This window comes from Myripristis murdjan, chromosome 1 (genome assembly GCF_902150065.1).
Source record: "Myripristis murdjan chromosome 1, fMyrMur1.1, whole genome shotgun sequence".
NCBI classification, from domain to species: Eukaryota; Metazoa; Chordata; class Actinopteri; order Holocentriformes; family Holocentridae; genus Myripristis; species Myripristis murdjan.
The window spans coordinates 13,448,618-13,471,345 of record NC_043980.1 but is presented as its reverse complement, the minus strand read 5'-3'; the positions used below and the strand labels follow the sequence as shown (position 1 = coordinate 13,471,345).

General features: G+C 41.3%; 3 protein-coding genes across 4 annotated transcripts in view; 1 reads left to right on the top strand and 2 right to left on the bottom strand.

The window, feature by feature from the left end:
* ube2o (ubiquitin-conjugating enzyme E2O) overlaps nt 1-1,374 on the bottom strand; it is a 47,045-nt gene extending 45,671 nt beyond the window's left edge. Inside the window, exon 1 of the mRNA XM_030080464.1 lies at nt 833-1,374. Coding sequence (XP_029936324.1) covers nt 833-1,270 — 438 coding nt within the window. The 5' untranslated portion in view covers nt 1,271-1,374. The remainder of the gene's footprint in view (nt 1-832) is intronic.
* Nucleotides 1,375-3,112: 1,738 nt separating this feature from the next.
* On the top strand, nt 3,113-6,566 carry aanat1 (arylalkylamine N-acetyltransferase 1). The gene is made up of 3 exons (XM_030081126.1): nt 3,113-3,260; nt 3,732-3,886; nt 4,824-6,566. The coding sequence occupies exons 1-3, from the start codon at nt 3,113-3,115 to the stop codon at nt 5,127-5,129; spliced, it is 609 nt and encodes a 202-aa protein (XP_029936986.1). The 3' UTR covers nt 5,130-6,566.
* Nucleotides 6,567-8,215: 1,649 nt separating this feature from the next.
* LOC115379715 (inactive rhomboid protein 2) overlaps nt 8,216-22,728 on the bottom strand; it is a 51,481-nt gene continuing 36,968 nt past the window's right edge. For both annotated transcript variants that reach the window (XM_030080589.1, XM_030080677.1), the window contains 6 exons: nt 19,967-20,030; nt 19,690-19,784; nt 19,417-19,492; nt 18,535-18,635; nt 17,055-17,208; nt 8,216-9,631 (listed from right to left, as the gene is read on the bottom strand). In XM_030080589.1, coding sequence (XP_029936449.1) covers nt 9,200-9,631; nt 17,055-17,208; nt 18,535-18,635; nt 19,417-19,492; nt 19,690-19,784; nt 19,967-20,030 — 922 coding nt within the window. In that variant the 3' untranslated portion in view covers nt 8,216-9,199. The remainder of the gene's footprint in view (nt 9,632-17,054; nt 17,209-18,534; nt 18,636-19,416; nt 19,493-19,689; nt 19,785-19,966; nt 20,031-22,728) is intronic.

Sequence of the window (22,728 nt, the reverse complement as noted above, 5' to 3'; positions counted from 1 at the left end):
GCCCTTTCACAAGAAACCGCCTGGAAATTTTGACATCCTACTTCACCAAGCCTTGATTTTTAATCCCCTCATAAGCAAGCTTGATAATATCTGAGGTGTCTAGCACGTGTTAATCATGTGAGGACACCAAGGGAAAGGGACAGCAACAGGGAATCAAAACAGACAGAACAAATAATTTAACTTGATTTTAACTTGTCATGATGACACCAAAACATTTAGTGGCTGGCATTGCTGGTTATAAGAACTGCCTCAAAAAAATCACAATGAATCTAATAAGACCTTTTTATTATTTGTAAAGGGTAACAGGGCGTGTTATTTTGCACTGTCAAAATAAACAGTTCTTATTCTGTGGTCTGAACTGTCAGATAATGCTGGCTCACAGGCCAAGTCACACCCAGCTGACAAACTACAGTGAGTGCAAGGATGCTCTGAAATCACAAAGCACAAGTTTGCACACAGTTTTAGATATAAATCTTTCTACCTGGCTCGTCAGCGGTGGAAATTTCAGGTTAAGCGGCTGGCTTGTGGAGGCAGCCAGGTGAAACAGCCCCATTTTCGCTTAGTCCGCACCAGCTGAGTGACATGTAGCTACAAGCTAAACCGCTAGCTAGCACACACGCTTGAACGCTAGCCAGTTAGCAAGCTAGCCATTTAGCCAGATGGATAAATTGGTTAACCTTAGTCCTGACCGGCTAGCAAGTCGGCTAATCCCATCAAAGGATACCAAATACCTGACGACGTACGAATATAAACAGTGCAGCCCTCAACACAAGGAAATGGGTTTCATACAGCCTCAGTGTAAACAGTTCACACGTTTGCTGGCACAGGGTACCTTTGTCTCTCTGATGTCCTGCTTGCCTCCTTCAGGGTACCACTGGACGCGCACAAATCCCCTGCCGAGCGGCCGACTCCGGGTGTCCGCAGCGCTCTCGGTATCCGAGCTACAAGGGACGCGTCCACCTCCTCCCCCGCCGCCTCCACCTCCACCGCCGCCGCCGCCTCTCCCTCCGCCATCGTCGAGGTCCGAGTCTGAATTAAAATCCTCCTCGCCGTGGATCATTCGCACAAGGCCGAACCGAACAGAGCCGCGATACCGCCCGGAGACCAGGTCGTGGGAGAAGAGCAGCCGCTGGGAGCCGTCCGCCGTGGGAGAGAGCGCCATGGAGGGAGGCTCCGAGCCCGGGCTGGCTGCGGGAGAAAGGGCCGGGGTCGGGGATGATGCCGCTACCGCGTCTGCTGCCGCCGCATCCGATGCTACGGGCTCCGCCATCGTTGCTGTTGTCAGGGACTGATGCAGGAGCTCGAGGAGGACCGTGGGGAATGAAAAAACAGAAACCTGGAAGCAGGAAAGTGCACGTGTTTACGTCGCTACGAAGGGCTACGTCACTTGCGCAGTGCGCTACGCAGTTCCCCGTCTCACCGCTGGACGGCAGTAACTGCGTGTGTATGTGCCTCTCTCTCTTTCTCTCCCTCACACACACATGCACACACTCACACTCACACACAGACAAACACACGCACGCACACCCACACACACAGAGAGAGGGAGAGATGCTGTACGATGCCAGCGCACGTCATTAACGAGGATGGCTGTGATAAATGTGGCTGACGTTTAGGGTGGTAGCATGGAAACTGTAACGTGGGTTGTTTGTTTTACTTCCCCATTCATTCATTCATTCATTCATTCATTCATTCATTCATTCATTGCACTGCGTTTTTAATTTCAGCACACCGTAACCTTTGAGGCACTAACTCTCTCTGAATTCTGCCCTGCGGCGCAGATCTCTGTCATTTCATTTATAAAATAAAACACCAGACACATAAAAAAACATAGTCACCTGAAAGAGACTTCAAGGCGTTAGGAGCAGCATTTAAATGACGTTTTATTCTGAGTTTTGCGGCAAAATAAATGAGAACCTTGCGCTCAGAGTAAAACTGCTGGGTGAGAGTCAGACAGCAGCAGAACACAATATGAGACAGCCATGCAACGGAAACTTGACAATAGGCCTTCTAATTAACTTACCCTCATTGGGCCTAATTAAGTACATCCCAGCCTGAATCAAATATTTAGTGCTGGTCTAATCTGCGCTTGCATAAATACGCATAAGTTTGGGATCTCTACTTTGTTTAATGTCTAGCTTTAAGATATCAACTTGAAAAGGTTTCCAAGGATGGATTTCATATGGGACGAATATCAAAATAGCATCATGCCCTATTCTAGATACAAATTAGCCTACATTTAACCCACATACAGTGGTGCAAAATACTTGCAAAGAACCCCACAAATGACGAATTCTGCTCCCGGAGAATGTGAGTTGTATTATTTGAGTTAAGTTGTAGGGTTGGTCAGGTGATTGTCTGTAAACCAAAAGGGTCGGTTTGAAATTCTTACAGAAGAAGTGATCAACAAACTCCTACACACCCTTAATCCTCTTTTACCATTCTGGAAAAATAAAGAGTGGAAAAAAACTTGAACTCGACAATGGACACCTGTTTAAACGTGGCCGCCCAAGAAGTCACATGAAGGGTGGTAAGTAGCTACAGCACAGATGGGCCACTTTGGAGACTGACAATCACATTAATGGTTTATCAACTGGGACTGGCAGCGTTTTTTTTAATCCAAATCTCCCCTGTACCATCTATGCAGGACTTGTTCATAACTTCTTTTATCAGATACAGGCGTGTTGCTTCAATGTAAACTGTTGGATGTGGAGTCAGTTTTGATAACCGACCGGTCTGAGCTGTCTAACACATCATGTGTCACACACACTACACATGATGGTGGCATGACGAGGATAATTCTTACCACAAGGGCGAATATCCCTCTTGACCCCAACTAACTATGTTTATTGTTCAACCTATTCGCCAAGAATGGAGGATTTGGTCATCCAGCCTGCTTCAGGATTATGACCAACCTCTCCTAAGCACCGAGGGTATAAATACTCAATCTGCGCAACAAACTCAGTTATTTACGCAGCAGTCTTTTACGCACGGATCGGGCTTTTGAGAGGAGCGCACTCTCACGTGAACAGCCTGCACCAAGAGAGTAAAACCTCGGCAGAATATTGTTTTTGGATAACTTTAATACTTGTAAAAGAAAACCCAGGACAGCATGTCGGTGGTAGGCGCCCTGCCGTTCATGAAACCGCTCTACATGCGCTCTCTCCTGTCACAGGGACGCCGCCACACGCTGCCGGCCAGCGAGTTCCGCTCCCTCAGCCTGGAGGATGCCATCAGTGTGTTTGAGATTGAGAGAGAAGGTAAGCAGATGGGGTGTTTTATATATAGATACATTCACATTTGTGCCATTTAACTTTCAATACTAAACTACTTGCTACTTTTCACTGGATTATCCAGAGAGTTATTTCTCTGCAGATTAAGTTAGGAGAAGATATTCATTTATTTCATTCAGGCCCATGCAAAACAGACTGTGGTGTAGCAGTTAAATCAAGGTGATAAATTGATAGGCAAAACGGCTGGGGCAAAACAACCACCAGTATAAACAGAAAAAAAATAAAACAAATTAATGCCTTATAGGACATAAGCTATAGAACTTAAGGTGGGTTTACTCTCCACTTGTTGCATGTTTGGTTGTAATGAAGTGTTATATCCCTCTATACTCTCCAGATATTTAGTAGTTATTAGGAGTTCAGAGGGGGAACAGGTCTTCCTTGTCATCACAGCTTGTATTATATTATTTAAAGTAACCCTGCCCTCCCTTCTCCCCCCAGCGTTCATCTCAGTGTCCGGGGAGTGTCCTCTCTACCTGGACGAGGTGCGCCACTTCCTCAGCCTGTGTCCCGAGCTCTCTCTTGGCTGGTTTGAGGAGGGACGCCTGGTGGCTTTCATCATAGGCTCACTGTGGGACCAGGAGAGGCTTACCATGGTAAGACACAGCAGATGACACCTGGACAGCAGTTACCTCAGGCTGGCTGGCAGGGAATAGCAAGGCAAGGTCCAGCACAGCTTAACTTGAAGAGCTTACTGCATGTTTGTGGCCAGAAGTTCTGCTGGTGACAGGTTTAGAGATTGTTCTCACTTCTTTCTCTGGGTACACTGATAACACTAATCAGTGAGATTACCCCTGGAAATATGAAGGATTTTGGGATTGAGGTCTATCCACCCACTGTCAGCACTATGAAGAGTTTTAAAAAAGCATTTAGTGCATTTATATGATTTTTTTCATATAAAAATCTCTTAAATGGTTAAGAGCGTGTACCATGTATCAGGGCTTAGTCCTGATCGCAGCGACTGGGGTTTGAATCCGACCTCAGGTCCCTTGCTGCATGTTATCCCCTCTCTCTCCCCTGCCCTTCCTGTCTATCTCCACTGTGACTGTCAAATAAAGCAGAAATGCCAAAAAAAAAAAAAAAAAATCTTTTAGAGTGAAATGAAAACTGCCTCAAAACAGCAGCATGTGACAGCTGTCCAGAGAAAGTTGGACTCATCAACACTCTCTCATCTCTCTCATCCTTGTAATATATAAATTATCACAGACCCGTGTGCAGTGTAGTGATGTCGCCTTCCAGGATTTCTGGGTATTGTAGTTTCCTCTTGCTGCAGTTTGGAACCATCGTCCTGTTGCCTGTTGAACCTTAAACACACAATTCCCAACAGCATACACAGCAGTAAGGTGTTTATCCGAATTGTCAGTGAGATTGTGTTTAAAATAGTGGGCAGCTGCCCAGTTTTCTGTATCACTTGCATGTTGTTTTTTTTTTTTTAAATCTATTTTAATAGGGCTTTTACTTTCCAAAAACCCAACATTTTTAGTATATATGAAATCAGTATTACAGCAGTCCTCTCCCTCTTTTTTTCACCAGGATGCCTTGACTCTCCATAAACCTCATGGCAACACGGTCCACATCCACGTCCTGGCAGTCCATCGTACCTTCCGCCACCAGGGGAAAGGCTCCATCCTGATGTGGCGCTACCTCCAGTACCTCCGCTGCCTGCCCTACGTACGCCGTGCAGTGCTCATGTGCGAAGACTTCCTGGTGCCCTTCTACCAGAAGTCAGGCTTCAAGGTGCAGGGCCCCAGTGAGATCACAGTGGGACCCCTCACCTTCACCGAGATGTTCTACCACGTCAGAGGCCACGCCTTCATGCGCCGAAACAGTGGCTGTTGAGAGTGGAGGGACGCACTGTGGTCTGTCCATGTCAGTGGCGGTGGGACCCCCTGGATAGAGGATAAGGGGATGCGCGAGCAGCTTCGTTGCATGTCGGGTACTAACGCAGACGGTGCGTTTGTGTTTGTCTCTGTGAATGCCACTGCCTTAAGCAGGCAGTGAGGTGTGTGTTCTGTCCGATGTGTGTGTTGATGTGTATTACAGAGGGCACATCATCCTGGCAAGACGCAAGTTGTTGCTGTGACCTCACAATACCCAAATGCCAACAGCAACCCTTTGGTCAGAAAAACAAAGTAACACTGTTGCTGAGTTAAATTATCTCTGGTCTACTATGAACAGCATAGAAAACAAAAGCATTAGAGCTTAAGAAGTTACTCAAAGAATGTAATCGCTCATCTCTAATTTCAGTTTTTGTTTTGTGTTATGTGTTGTGGGTTAATGTGTTTTTTTTGTTTTTTTTTGGTTTATTTTCTGTGAATGCTGGACATTTCTAAGGAAAATACAATAGCAATTTGTGGTGACAATATTAGATATTATTACTTGGACCATTTATCATCTATACATTCAAGATTTTAAAATCCGAATTGTCATTGAGATTGTGTTTAAAATTAGCGGCCAGCTGCCCAGTTTTCTGTATCACTTGTATGTTTTTTTTTTTTTTTTTTTTTTTTTTTTTTTTTTTAAATCTATTTTAATAGGGCTTTTACTTTCCAAAAACCCAACATTTTTAGTATATATGAAATCAGTATTTGCCCATTGACATGAACTAAGGCATCCTCTCTAACATCTGTCATATATCATTTTCTTTATGCAGTTTGCCTTTAAAAACTCTGGCCAGCTTTACAATTTTCTAATGCTATTGCAATCATATCGTCCACTGGACGATATGATTAACCCTAACCCTAACCCTAACCCTAAACATATTACTGGACGACGTCCAGTAATATGTTTAACTACACAATAAACTTCTCATGACTATGGGATGATCCTATCCATAAAGGAGAGATATCAACCAACCAAGTATCAGCTTAACCTGAGCATGCTTGTCTGTTGTTGTATGACTAAAGGTGTTTAGCTGAAGAGACTCTGTCTGTCTCCATTAGCCAGTATGATGCTTGTAAACATCTCAGGATTTACTGAAGGATCTGTTCACTGCCCCCACCAACTGTGGAATAGCTGTAAACATGTTCAGAGAACAGCAAAGGGCCAGTGTATCTAAGGTGTGTATAGAATGTAAATAAATGTACATCACACACATATGTATGTATATAGGCTATGTATGTCTTAAACAGAAGTGTACCTGCTTTCAAGATCGCTCCTTCAGTCTTTTGTTGCCTTCTCCCTTGTAGACAATCACCACCCATGCCTTTGTAAGTCTTGAATCAAGACAAATATTTTTTTTTAATATAACATTGTGTTAAACAAATAAAGTTTTCATTTTCTACCATGCCTGATTTCATGGCTTTTGACTGACAGTCTATCATGACACCATTTTTCAGGTTCTGAAAGTGGTGAGAGGTACCAGGTTTCTTGTTGATTTCACAAAAGCTGAAAGTTGTTTAGAACTCTCATACGTTGAGATTAAATGAAATTCATGACAGACAAGTCGTATTTGCAGCTGAATTTTCACATTGTTTAATGTGTCATTGGGCAAAAGAGGACCAGCACAAACTCTCTTGATGACACACACACACACACACACACACACAATTATTATTACTAGATTGACATTTATTTTGCTGTGATTGCTTTTACATACAAATATTTCATGTACATAATATAAAATAGAAGCAACACGTAACAGTACCGTCACCATGGCCTTGAAATTCATTTGGAAGTTTCCCTTTTTATTTATTTCCAATAACTACAACACGATAATTCATTTGGTCCCTATGCAAACGCAGCAGTAATCACTGCTACATACAGTAATGGTTTCCAGCATGGGCTGCTGTGGTTCAAATCCAGGACACTCGTATTCACATGTTCACACCGCAAAAGGCACTGTACAGTTGTTTCCCCCGTTGTGAGGACGGATTCCTAATGTTAACAATTGAGAAAATACAATAGTGTTAAAATCTATAAAACAACCCATTATATAACATGCAGCCCATCCTCCATGTTATTTTGTGTGACCCATGTTATCAACAACACTAACTGACTAGACGAGACCAAACCCCACCCCTGACCCGACTAATCCGCCACACTACAGGAATCAACACTGCTTTCTGAGCAGTTGGGGTCAACATGCCTGAGTCTTTGGCTGTAACACAACAAACTGGATCCAGGATTCTTACATTTTTAAAGCCTTGGATTCACGTGCGAAACCTTTCACCAGAGGAGCAAAGACATTAAAGCCTACAGCTGCTCTTGTCATGTAGAGACCCATCCATCGGCCAACAATCCATTTTGGGGAAAGACAGTTAACTTGAACAACCAGCTGCTGGGGTATAGATAAACAGCAAAGAAAATGTGCACAAGACAGATTTGTGACCAGGTTTGGCCTGAATTTGGCTGTCCAAAGCTAAGTTAAAACGAAATCCCATGTCTTCAGCATTTCTCTAGGATGGAAACAGTACTTTTTAGGTAGTTTAAAAAAATTCTCTAGTTTGCATTGATTTTGTCAGGCAGAGAGAGAGAAAAAAACAAGTGTAAATGATATAAGAGCCTATTTCACAAACACTTTAAGGCTCAAGTAAAACATAAAATGGCATTTTGTGAATCTGTGACCATTCAGCAACACACAGACATCACAATATTTGCTTTCACCAAGTCAAACATACAGTACAAAACCAAACTTGCTTAATATGACAAAAATGCCCATTTCTCTCAGAACAATATGTGTTAATGAAAGTTATTTCAAAGAAGTAAATCTACAAAATGGTTGAGGCACAACTGTGATATTTGACAAACATGATGAATACAACGGTTATAATAACCAGTGCTTGACTGAAACCTTGTGCTGGGGGCATTCGCATACAGAAAATTAAATAAACATTTAATTCTGTCTGTTAAATTAGTGTGGAAAACATGCATAGAAGCAGCTTGAAAATTGCTTTGGTAAGACAGAAATGTATTCAGGACCAGTCTATGAGTTGACCACAAGAAGTATCCAAAGGACAATGATGCAATTCTGCAAAACGGCATAGTTTTTTTTTTTTTTTAAGGCAACGTGTGGTTTTAGATTGAATTCTTGCCTTAGGTCTAGTTGACCATTTGTGTTCTTCAAGTACATATTCCTTTCTACGTATTCCGGCCACACAGCTAATACTTAAAACTTATTTCACTTTCAGCATAACATTTAACTGCTCCAAATAATATTGGCATGCCAGAAACATGCATAAAAAGACTGAATGTAAAAATGGTTTCTAAATATGAAATGTACTTCATGACTGTTAAAATACAGAGAAGCAAAGATGACTGTTTTTGTAGTGTTAAATCAAGTGCTGCAGAGAACAAAAAGGGGCAAAGAGGAGGCATGTGTTGTATAATAAATCATTAGATTATGACAAGCATGATGACCCTTTAGTTTCTCTGGTATCAGTCGTCCTCATCAGCTTCACCTTTCAGTTATCCTGCCAGGCATTTGCAGGGGTCTGCTGAAAATAATTTTAGGCCAGAGGCACCGAGGCCTTGAAACTTCCTCAAGGCATGATTTTCCATGGACTCCAGAGACCAAACAGCTTCTCACTGAATCTTCTCTCTTTTAGGTTCTTCCTGCTCCTTGCAGTTTTTGTCCCCAGAGAGTCTCTTCTTTCCCTCTGATGCTAAAGATCTGTTAGCCCAATAGCAAAGTAAAACGCTAGGTAGTTCCAGACTCAAGTGAGGATTAAAAAGGTTAGTTAAAGTTTTATGGAAATATGCGATAAAGTAGGCTGATAAGGGACCGATGCATTCCCAATCACAGAGACTCAATTCCTTATCAATTCCTTTGATGTTGGAATAATTAAAACACCAATACAGTATGTTTGCCACATTCTTAAAAGGCCACTGACTTGACCTGGAAATCACTGACCTGGTCATTGGCTAAATGTTAATGGGGGCCACTTGAGGCTTTATCACTAGCTTTTTAACTAGTGCACTACCCGGTCAATGTCATGGTCTATGTCGTACTTTTCACAGAATTTGCTTGTGAAGGGCAAGCAGGTGAGGTGCTCCAGCCAGTGCCAGTGAATTGGGTAGATGTAAAACCAAACAATGAGTGAGGAGAACAGCCCTATGTAGCCCGCCAGTGAGAGAACGATGAGGACACGTTTCCGGTACTTGTCAAAAGTCCCAAAGGTGACGTAGGGCAAGAAGGCAAAGGAGAGAAGCAGGCCGCTGAGGAAACCAAAGATGTGGGCAATGTTATCGATCCACGGCAGCAGACCACACAGGAAAAGGAAGAGGACGATGCCCAGCAGCTTGAGGAAGGCCTTCCATGGCCTCTCCAGGATCTGCCAGCCTTGAAACAGCTCAACAAACAGGCAAGCAAGGAGACCAAACTGAGATCCTGCTGGTCCCACCTGGATGGAAAGAAAGAGAAGAAAAGACAAGGGTCAAAATCCCAAATTTCAGCTTCTGGAAAAAGAGGTTCACCGCACGTCATCCAACATGTCTCGCTAGATCAGGTACCTAACAGGAGGCTGGAGCACACTGATCAATTTATAGCCTTTGTTTGTGCAAACTCACCAACTTTCTGACCCAAGGGTGTCTTCATCAGTGTGAAAGAGGTCAAAGCCATGAGCACACCCATGTTCAGAGAGGTGACAAATAAAAGAAAAACTGTGATTGAGTGATCCAACATGTGTTGAACAGGGGGTTCTCAACGTCACTCAGACCCTTAGAAGGCCCAAAACACTAAAATCATCAGAACACAGCTTTATTATCACAAGCCAGCAATGGCTTTAATGGACCTTTACATACTTTGTTAAAGTTTCTTGAACATTACTGGATGGATGTGAAGCCAGCATTCCACAAGAAGTTAAAAGAAAATGGCATTTAGTCAACAAGGGTGGAAAATGCTATTCTGGACGGATTTCAGAATTACCTTTAGGTGCTAAATGTGGTTGAAGTTCAGGGCCCAAAATGAACATGAAGAAGCGAAAACAATTTAAATTACTTTTGTACGTATCAAACCATTATGGCACCATCGAAGTTGTGTGTACAGTGGCATTGTAACCCTACAAGAGGCTACAATCATTTGCATAGGACCCATTGCATAAATATGAATTAAAATTGTTCTTTATTTTTGTATACCTGTTGAGTGTACCTGCTCCTTGACAAAGGAATTCACCAAAGTCCATTAAAGAGCCACTAGAACCTTCAATCACCTAGAGTTTTCTTTTAATTTGTCACCTGTCTGCATACAGAGTCACACTTTGGACAATTACTCAATCAGGTGAGTGCACTGCAAGTACTGGAGAAAAAGATAAAAGGGGTTGGGTAAAAAAGGCAATGTTCATATCACTACATTTCCAAAATATGGAGATGCAACTGAAGACAGTGAAAAAATTAGGTTGATAATCATGATCACCCACACAATACATCATAAAAAATGCAATGACAAAGAACTACAGAGAATGAAGAGAAGAAAACAAATAGAGGTAGTAATGTCATAAATAGAAAAGCTAACTTCTTTACACCAATATGAAAACAACCTCAACCTCCAAGGGGTATAACCGAAAAGAAATAAATACCCCAGTCCATAGTGGGGGTACATATTGCAGAAAAAATAACCCCTAACCCATTTGACTTTTTTCCCCTTGTGCTTGCAGTGCACTCACTTGACTGAGCAATTGTCCAATGAGAATCCCACATCTGCTTAAGGTATGGCTGCCGATTTACATGGTGTGCTCATAGTTTTGTCCTCTTTGACTGATCAAGGATCTCTTTTGGTCAATTTGCACCAATAAAAGGTATAAACTGATCCCTTTGCTCCAGCCTCCTACCTTAACAGAGGCTTTAGTCCAGTGATAGGCTTAAAGAGCGCCACCTACAAGTGGGTGAGTGGGTCTATGCCCTCCTTTCAAGACCTGCCACACTGCCACACTATACAGGCAGAGGATTCATATTTATGTCTGACTACAAAGCACATGCATAACCAGCATTAGGCACATCGGAGAGGTATCCTGGAGGTAAAATGCACACATCCTGCTTGCCGGTGAGACAGGGCTTTTAAGCGGCCTTATATTAATCGCACAAACAACACCATCGTTCAGTGAGTTTGTTTGACGTCACAGCAAATTGAACTCACATGCTGGAACGAGAATACCAATTTCTCCCATCAGAAAAAGATACAGCATCCTCTGGTGCAGGTTGAAAAGATCAAGCAGGGGAGCTCCTTAGTTCCCCTGTCACTTTCTGCACAACCCAAAGAGGACTCTCCATGGTTGAAACATGACTTTTGTGTCTGTTTTCATTATTATCTTTTTGGGACTGTGGCATTTTGTTTATTTTGAATATGCATGAGGGCATTTTGTTTATTTTGAATATGTACCATGCCTCAAAAACCTCTGTTTACTTCAGCACGTGTAAATAAATGTTAACCTATGGGACCTTCAACATAGCCTCTGGAGTCTGCTTCCCTCTGTCAACAACCACTCTACCCTCACACGCGTGGAACAAGAAAAGAAAATGCTCCTCATGCTTTCCAGTTTGGTGTATTGGTGTTATAGTTCCTCATTTCTGAGAATTTATTCCCAAAAAGATGGAAGTAGACAATGTAAACTCAAACTAAGCAGAATTTGCTTTTACATCTGCTGAACTGACTCTCCTCATTGTAGATCTAGTTTTGTACCCTCAGGTCAGACACTAAAGGTGAGCAGATTAGAATGACGTCAGTACTGAGTTGGGAGGCTTGGTCTGGCAAGAAGCAGATGGCTAATCCGCCAAGACAGTAAACTTCCAAGAAAAAAAGAAGGAAGTGGAATCAGATCGACCTGTCAAACAGCACTCTACCTACACATCCTCGACACGCAGGCTGACACGTTCCTAACACACACACTGAGGTCTTGGGATTAAGACCATCGTCATCCACTGTTTTCTGAGGTGATAAAAAAAAGACCTTAACACATGAGCAAGTACAAATGACTGGGAGGTGTATTTTTTTTTTTTTATTGATTATAAGTGATTTCAAAGCTGATCTGCCTTTAAACTCAGTTGGGAAAATAAGAAAACTTGATCAAAGATCTGCTGATATCAGCTGATCACACAAACAAGAGATAATACTGGATGGATTTATAATTTAGACATTAAAACATGTCATATCATTCCATATCCATATTCCATACATGTCCATATCATTCTGGTCTAAATCAATTCCTTGTCATCCTATAGGACACTGACTACACTTTCAGTGAAAGGATGGGTATAATCTGGTTGGGACTGTCTATGAACCAAAGTCACACAATAACAGGTGCTTTGACTAACACCGACACGAGTGCAGCTTCTTGCTGGCTCACATGTTCCTAACCAATGCATTCCCACACAGGTTACCATGGATGATGCCTCTTCATTCTAATTCCTTCTGGCAGTGACACGCGTCTAATCTCCAAACATCCAAACACTTCCACTTCCAGGTGATCCTTTTCACAGACACTAAAAGCCCTGTAAAAGTGTCTCATGTCAACACAGCTTTAAAAATGTGATCATAAAAGATCTAATCAGAAAATCTGCTGTCTCCACTGGCAGTATTTATTTAAAACTATATCTGAATTCTACTTTTCCTGTTTATCCTTCCAATCTCTTAATAAGTTTTTTTTTGTGCACATTGAGGCTGGATTGCGCTTAAGCAACAAAGGATTTTCTCAACAATGAAAGCCAAAAGAACCCTGAGCCAATGTGAAAAATAAAAACAGAACTGCAAGCAAAATCCAAACCCGTCACTTAATGCAATTTGGTACCAGGTTACATTAGTGGCAGGCAAGTTTAACCAAGTGTAACCAAGTCTCTGGCCTTATGTGCAAGTTATCTAATTGGAGGCAAGCTGTCCATAAAGATATTGTGTTTATATTTGGTAACCAATTTTTGTTAAACTTATCTTACGACTACCATTTGATTCATCATTTTACCAAAATGGGATTCATGACTTATTGGAAGGAAACATGTTTAAATGTAAAAACTGGTCATTTGTCCCTTCTATTCAGGGGGAATGACAAAGCTGAACAAATCCTAAAATGACCATGACTGCCTTATTCAAAAGGAGGGTGCAATCAGAAGAAATCTAACACCCTCATTGCTGATTAAAAAACATCTGAATCACCACAACCATGGTTAAAAAGTTGTCTTTCTCTATCTAAAATAAGAAAAACAAAAAGTTTGATCGAGTGGGCAATAATTCAAATGGAGAAATGCAGCAAAGAGCATTTACTAGAGACAAATCCTTGATACTTGATCAAACTGCACTGTTTCTTTTAAATAACATGGAGAAGGTATTTTCCCAATGATTAGATGCCTTTAGACCCACTGTGCTTGAAGGACATTTATTACTGCTTCATTCACAGCTGACGCCTCATTCATTCTTTGCTTAGGGGGCTCCGTAAGTCAACAGTAAAGGGATAATCCATTTAAACTGCCTCATTAAGTGGCTTGACTGCCCTATGTTGTGCCTCACGTGCTTCACCTGGTTATTCCTGGTGTGTGAAAGCCTGCAAGCCAGCCACTGCTAAGGAGAGCGATAAGGTGAGATTTCTGGCTCTCACGTCAAGTTACATCATGCTGGCATGGTGACAGATGAGAGTAGAGCCACCTCACGTCACACAAACACAAATGACAGATGGGAGCGATTGGGGTTAACTTATGTAGAAGGAATGGGCTGGGTGTGGGAGTATAGTGTTTATTTTGTAGTTGATACAGTTAAGACTTGTGAAGTTTATGCCAAGATTTAAAGTGGTCTATGAATTTCTCATAACTTAGGTGCACAAGAATCTTTGGTAAGAAAACATTAGAAATGGTTTAACATGAAACATCTATTGAAGATTAAAGCGCTCACTTTCTCCAACGATCACAAATGTCCATTACCTCAGATGGGAACTCTTATACTCAATGTACACTGTATAATAACAAAGTTGTGGTGTATTCATAAGGGTGTGTACACTCAGGAGCATCATCAGACAAGTCTAGTCCGTTTTATTGTTGTAATTAAAATAAACACATCCCATTAAGTACTTTAGCAATGGCCTTTGTTAACACACACAATGGCATTAGACTAATCTCTAAGGGGAAAGTGGGCCTTGCAGAGGCACACCAAGTTAAATAGACATGCCAATAAAAAGTAGGTAATCCAGACTGTGTTCTTTTCACACAAGTTATTTGCTCAAATCAGTGTCCCAAGCCCAACTTATTAGAGAACATTATACTTAGGATTTGAGAATATTACACTTTATTTTACTCTCCATGTCCTTGGTAAAAATACACAAGCTGAATACAAATGAATTCCCCAGCAAGAATGCATGGGTGATCATCTGGTGTGATAAAGCCTGATAAAAATGATAAAATCAGATCATGTTAGCAATAGATGTTTAATGTGAGTCTCTTACCCATAGAAGTTGTGCTTAATAGGACAGAAGCTTCCCCTGATGATAGCTTTTGAAAGCATCTGTACAAGATTCCACTGTCTACTTAGCCTACATAGCTTTAGTTTGTTTGTTTACTCCCTCACGACCTTCTTACTTCACTCGCTGCTTTCTCCTTAGCTCTACCTTCCCAAGAGGCTTGTTCCAAATTTCCATTACCACATTCAACAGGAGATAACAGAGGGGATAAATGGTAGTAACAATACCTAGATAACAAACATTAAGTTTTGTCCTAAGGGTATGAAGAAGAAGGGTCTGCAGGCATGTTTGCATGTGTATATGTTGTGTGTTTTGTTTTGTGTGTGCCATATCTAACAGTCTGAGGTGGGTTTAAACTTCCCATCTCAGTATGCAAACTATATGGCTTATTGTTTTTACCTAAAATTTGCCCTGAAGTATCAATTTGTTTCTAACTATTTTGGCAATATTCTGGATAAATAAACTAAAATCTAAGGATCACCCTAGTCACTAAATATTCATACTGAAATATTGATATTCATTACACGAATATTCATATTCATCTAATTTCTTAGCTAGTTCATAATATCATTTATAGTATTAAGTCTCATCTTTCTGATTGGTCAGAGACACCCTCTGCTTAAGGTGGTGAGGAGGAAGTGGGTAAGGTAGGGGAACCTTTACCCTCCACACAGGGCAGTGAAGTCTGGTTCAATAATCCCCAGCAGGAGCTGCCTCCCTAAGCTGAGCTGAGCTAGGGTACTGACTGGAAACAGCAGAGAAAGGGGCCATGATCAAACTGGAACTCTAATTTATGTTTTGTTTTACCAATAAACTTTTCCTTAATGAAGAGAGGATGTGGATGACACATTTGGCCCAGATTTTGCAGCTTTGGTGTGTAACACAAATAAAGGGGTGGCACAGGATGCCTGGGAGGAAAATACTTCATTATAGTTTTACATGAGAAATCACTACCTCATCTCTTTGGCTGGGATGGAAGATTTGGGCCTAATTAGTTTAAGGAATCTTAAAGCAAGCTTGCTCCCTTAATCGTTCAAACTTCAGTATTTTGTTTGTGAAAATTGCTTCATATTTAAAGACAATTTGTGGGGATAAAGGACGGATAAGGATAAAGGATTCTGGACAATATGCCACATACCTCTCTCACCAGCTTACACCCGAGACACCTGACCAGCTCACTGGAGATCAGTGTGTGTGTATGTGTATGTGTATGTGTGTGTGTGTGTGTGTGTGTGTGTGAGAGAGAGAGAGAGAGAGAGAGCGAGCGAGCGAGCGAGAGAGAGAGAGAGAGAGAGAGAGAGAGAAAGAGAGAGAGAGAGAGAGAGAGAGAGTCTGTTTAACATGAGTGCTGAAGGACCAGACAAATCTTGCTGTGCTACACCCTGGCTTGTTGAGCCATTTTTTTAAAGACAGGGACTCACTGCCCGTTAGGTGAATTAAGAGACATGATAATTAGTCATTTCAATTTGTAAATAATTAGTGTGGTTATGCCATTTAATTTAATTGAATTTAATGAAGCTTACAAAAAGTGACTGTGGTTTTGTGTAGGTATGATTCAGCCGAGAGGGGGTTGCATACAGCTGTCAATGAACATCAAGTTCACCTGTTTGAAGTGATACTGAATTAATTTTATGTAGTCGTTTTCTTGTTGATGCCTTGATTGTATATGATGTTGTTGCAGTTCTGAAACAATTTTGTATTTTTGTCTTTCCCATATCGCAAAAAATAAAATAAAATAAACTTGTCTGTAAGGAACCTAATAAGTCTCATGTGTTTTAAATTAATTATTGAATGTAACTTCAACATTCACATTTATTGAAGCTATATGATCACATGCATGTGCATATGTGCATTTGTGTATTTGTGTATGTACGTGTGTGTGTGTGTGTGTGTGTGTGTGTGTGTGTGTGTGGCAGACACATAGGGCCTATAAATTACAAAATTCAGTAAACATGGACAGAAACGATTTGCACACACTAAGATTCAGAGGTCCTAATGTGGTTCATTATACAATTATTTGGCGATAACTCAGGAATAAGCGGGTATGGAAAACGATGGGTGGATAAATGACTTGACTGGTTAATGATTTTTTTAAATTGAGGCTGACAAAATTCCATGACTATGGCATGACTTCCAAAGAATTTATAAAATTGCCTGACATTCCCTGTCTGGAATAGACTTTCCAGAAATTCCATGACCTGTGGGAACACTGGACAGGACTGAGGAATTTGTGTGTCATACATACAAGACTTTAAAAACTTATAGCAAAACAAAAGAAAATGCTCATGACCCTTTATGCATACAGAGCATGTGCTGGCTGTGTATTCTTTTACTTTTGTTTGCCTGTGTGTAGGTTTTGTGTGTGTTCATGTATGCATCAGTGTGTACAACCTACCTCAGCTCTGTAGGGCAGGAACAAGGCGGAGGCCAGGTTCCCAGTGATCCCACTGAGGATGTAAATGATGGAGATGCGAACCCAACCAGCCAGCTTCTCCAGATCTCTCAGTATGGTCATCTGGAAGACCACCGACACCAGGCAGTGCAACAGCCTGAGCACACACACACACACAGTCAGTCAGAGACACATCTCTACACTAAGCAATTACAGTAACACACAGTGGTAGATAGTGATGAAATACATTTACTTGAGTACTATATTTACATACATTTTTTGAGCATCTGTACTTAAGTATCTGGTTTTTTTTTTTAAACTTATGGCTTCTACTCCACTACATTTTCATATTTCTGACTCCACTACACTTCTATGAAGATAATTATTGCTTTTAAGCAAAACCTTAAAGTCAGTTGCTGAATTTTTTTTCTTTTCTAATATGTGATTGGCCACACGCTGTGTTCCTCACAGGAGAAAAACCAACTACAGTACCCACTATCAACTGGGTTTGATGTCAGAGCAGAAATAAGAGCAGAAATACACAAAAATGCAAAAACGTCCTGCTTGAAGCGCAAGCAGGACATTTCTATGCTGAGGTTTCTTTATACATTTCTATAGGTTTTGTGTAGCAGAGTGGTTCTACACGTAAGTCAGTGCATTTAGTAGGTGGTTTCAATGTTACAAGGTTCTGTAAATGCATTGTAAAAACAATACAGCAATGTGTTGATATCAGAGCAAAAATATACCTTTGAATATTTAAGTATTTTTAAAAGCAAGCACTGCAGTACTTTAACTCAAGTAAAACTTTTACTGAGAAACTTTCACTTGTACTGAAGTAATATTTCAACAGGAATATTTTTTAGTCAAGTAATAGGGCTGTGTACTTTGTCCACCACTGGTAACACAAGCATAAATTATGCATATACACACACCCACACACTGCAATACCTGTACACAAAATGCCCATGGCTGCATTTTTCCACTAAGCTCCCTTGGCAAGATTTTTTTTGCACAGGTAGACCCGAGGGATTTCCCATGTGCCTGGTATTAGCTCTAAGTATTCATGTGAGTGAACGGCTCACGAGCAGTGCGTCCTCATGTTGAAATATTTCATTAGGCTTGAAATCCTGAGGGATGTTGACATGCTGCAACCAGACTTGATTTGTAATAATTCATTGCAAATGTACAACAGCTCACTGACTCAGTCTAATAGACCTAACATTATGGCACGGTATATTGAAAATTCTTTTCATGTTATTTAGCATTTACAAAGCATTATTCTTGAGAATACCACATATATACTTGCATGCCTGGTTAAACTCGAAAGCCCCTCATAAAGCTACTGGAAATACACATGGCACACTGAAACTATGCCAAGTCTAGAATCGAGCTGAAGGTAAATTGCATCATCGAAATCTGTCCCAGGCTGTTTCCTTAAAATAACAAAATATCTTTTCCCAGGATAATGTTGCAGGGCACATACCCAGCATGGAGGAAGAGGGAGAGCCAGAGACGGTAGAACTGGTCAGGAACATCAGGGTTGAGGAAGGGCAACAAGCCGCACACATCATCCAGACAGTGCACCTGGGAAAGAGGAATGTTTAGGCTCAGAAAGATCTCACACACCAAAGCATAGAAACCGGATGGGTAGATTTGGCATGGGCTTTTGGTTAACGGCAAATCAGTGTATTTCCAGGTGGTTCACTTTGCCATGGCAACAGCTGTGTTGTTCAACTGATGTCAAGGCGTCAGCAGAAGAGTTTGTTTACGTTGGGGGAATTGATGCACAGATGATGGAAACATGTTTTGTTTCCACAAGAACACAGAACATGGAAAATAGCTCCTGATTTGGATCCCAATTAAAAAAAAAAAAAAAAAAAAAAAAAAAAAATTAGTTTTGTTGTGAGTTGAGCTTAAGGTCGTTTGTGGCTTTGCCAGAACATTATTTCATAACTTTGATGACAACAACACAGCTAATTAGGATTAACTTAGCTCACATCTAATTAGCTACCATTAGCCTTAGCCTGGGATAGGCTATAAATTACCTTCCAGTAATTTTTAAATAACTTTAGCAGCATGCCATTGATTTTAATCCATTTCATGTGTAATTTTTAACTTTGTTTAAAGTTAATGCATTGTTGCTGCGAATTGCGCACACCATAATACAGAGATCGACCGATCAGCCAGGTGTTTGTTTGTCATGATGGAAGTTTCAATAAAGTTATTCAAAACAAACTCCACAATGACAGCAGTTGACGCTACAGCTGTTGCCTTGGCAAGGTGACCTACCCGGAAATACTCTGATCGCCGTGAACAAAGGGCCAACACAAGAACACAATGCACAAAACACACACATGCACACTACCTGTGAGCAGAGTGTGGCCTCCTCATGGAAGTAACCATGCATGAAGGAGCAATACTCTCTGGTGGTGATCTCACATCTACAGCAGGGACAGGGAAAATTCAATTCAACACACTGAGCCAGACATAAATGTGCATAAACTTTCCTTTGTCTACACTGCAGGACACCCGTTCTCTAGAGGAGAAAGTAGCAAGACTTCGATCATGGTTACATCTGTAGTCCCTACAGTCAGTGTGTTACATGCAGCAGAAAATAATATCAGCTGGTGTTTCTCACCTGCCCTTGGTTCCTATGCAGCAAGGCCGTCCCTTGATGTTGCAGTCCATGTGCCTGTACCCTGTGTGGTTCCACTTTCGGGGATATGTACACAGCTACATGAAAACAGATAATAACAGATAAAGCGAGCATGCAATGGTAACATTTTCCCTCCTAATTTTTGCTTTTCTAGATGTTTAACCAAGAAACTAAAAAAGAGAAAAAGGGGATTTCCTAATACAGAATTGGATCGCAGGCTATTAATATAATTTCCAAGTTAGCAGCAGCATTCACTCACCGGCCATTGGGTGATGTCATCAGGCCAGGTGTGAGGCTCTGCAGAGGCGGGCTCTTCACACAATCTGGGCCCAGCATGCAAAACAGGGAGAAAAAGGAAAATAAATTCACAAATGCGTAGCTTATGTTTACTGCATAATAATAATAATAATAATAATAATAATAATAAACATTCATCTAAGATGGAAATTCCCTTTTAAATATAATTAATATTTAACCCTCTTAAGCCCCTTCCACACATGAACTAGACACTGCAGGATATACTGACATTTGCCAGATGAGCTGTACACTTATGGCCCTTTTCCATTAGTATCTACTCGGCTCGACTCAGCTCGACTCGGCTCGACTCGGCTCGACTCTACTCGCCTCGACACGGTTTAGGTGGTTTTCCATTACAGTTGAGTAGCACCTCGCCGTGGGTGGAGTCGCCGGCGCACCGTCCAGCTCCCTGTGGATTCTTTGGGCCGCCACCAAGCTCAGAAAAGTCTCCACGTCTTTATTTGACCGCGGTCGCGGTTTGCTTGCCACTTTCCGACTTTGACAACTTCACTGACGATCAATGCGCACGGCCGCTGTTGCCGTTTTTTTTTTTTTTTTTTTTTAAATGTCGGGTTTTGTTTTCGTGCGGGAGTCGCTCTCGTCACTCCCTGTCCAATCAGTTGCCTGCACGGCGTTAACGTCACATTTTCAGCTCGACTCAGCTCGACTCAGCTCGCTTGGAACCCCGGCTGAGTAGGTGCTAAATGGGACCTGCTAGCAGGTACTACGACCTAATGGAAAAGCTCTTAAACCGAGTAGAGTCGAGCCAAGTCGAGCTGAGTAGGTACTAGTGGAAAAGGGGCATAAATGGGACCTGCTAGCAGGTACTACGACCTAATGGAAAAGCTCTTAAACCGAGTAGAGTCGAGCCGAGTCGAGCTGAGTCGAGCTGAGTAGGTACTAGTGGAAAAGGGGCATTAGTGACCACTTTATCAGCTCCACCTGTACAATCTAATGCAGCTCAATGCAACAACTCTGCCATAAATTCTACCTTTTAAGAGAGTTTATCATGTTCAGTTTTCGCTGACATTGTCCAGAATGTGTAAATTTAATCATAAGTTTATTATTGAGGTTGTAGTTTGCAGAGGTGTTGTACTGAACTACATTATATTGAGAGGTACCTCTATTTTTTTTTATTTCTATACATGAGGGGGACAGAATAGTAGAAACACCTCTCAATAAAATGCAGTCCAGTACAACAGCACCATTATATGAGGTCAATGCCAAACATAGAATTGAATGAACACCTCTATTACTGTGACAAAAAGAAAACCTGAGCATTATAGGCAGCAGAAAAGGAAACATTATGGAAACTTAACAGTTGTGTTAGTTTGTATTAGATTGTGCAGGGGTACCTATTGTGGACATTGAGTGCATGTGTGAACACAAATTTCCCCATCAGTTGTTTCACACGTTATCCTCCCAGCCTCCTAGTACAAAGAGTGTAAAACGTGCGTCTGAGCCCATGTGTGAACAGACCAGCCACAGGTGCAGAGCAGGCACAGCAAGTGAGTGGGTGTGTGTCCTACCTCCTACACGGCCTACCCTGGCACATTTCAGTCAAGTTAGAAGCAAATAACACAGTAAGATAGACAACGAGCCACAACCTTAATTTTCACCAAAATGAGCCATCCTATGAGCTGGACAGTTAACACCGGTCTCTGAGTACACCTGGCTGTGAATGAGCAGCGACTGTCTATACAGCGCAACAGCGAAAACAGATACAACAAAAATATCTCCTCTCAGCGTGAGCATGTCATGTAAAATCTCTTGTTGTGTGCTATATGTTTTAACAGCCCACTCCATTTAAGTGGGCTTTCATAGAGCCAGGTCAATAGCAGTACAGCTGTCCATGACCGACACACACACACACACACACACACACACACACACACACACACACACACACACGGCAAAACAGAAATTCCCAAAAGCTAAATTCAAAATAAACAAAAACATTTCAGTACAATAACACTCACATTGCACTGAAACCCTCAAACATCCAATGACCAATTATCCATTGCCTGAAACTTGTGTATATTGCTGTATTACATGTGTTATTTTTACCTGGCATGAGCTTATGGCAACTACATCATTAAGGCTGCCCTCCTAAAATGTTCTGTAAATAGGAACTGCTGACTGTGAGTGTCCATGCTTAGTGGTAATTATGAGTGTGAATTATTGGTAGGCTGTGATATCTCCCACCTGGCATCACAAATTGTGACAGAGTGCAGTAAACATAGCAACAAATCCACCAATGCTGGCAGGCCAAGGTATGAAATACCACAGTTAACAGTTATGTTCACACTAGTAACATCAACAACAGTCACGAAAAGTGAGAACTATATTTACTGTCAGCAAGCAAAATGAACAAGTATACGAGTTATTTAAATGAAACTTCACATAAGTATTAAATTGTTGAAAGGACATGTGTTAATCACATTTTAATACAGCTGGCCCTGTGTCTGTGCACTGCAACATGGAAGTATTAATGTCCTACACATTAAAAGATTTAAAAAAAAAAAAAAAAAAAAGAGAGAGAAAAGAGAAACATTACAGGTATTTATGATGTATTTCTGTCTTTGTGCTCTGTGTTGTTTGTTCACATTATAAATTAATGTATAATGACAAAGTTTAAATGAATGATGAAATTTTAATAGGGTACATTTAAGAGAGTTTTTTTTTATGACCTTTATGAAAGTGGTGGGAAAACCTTGGCTTTAT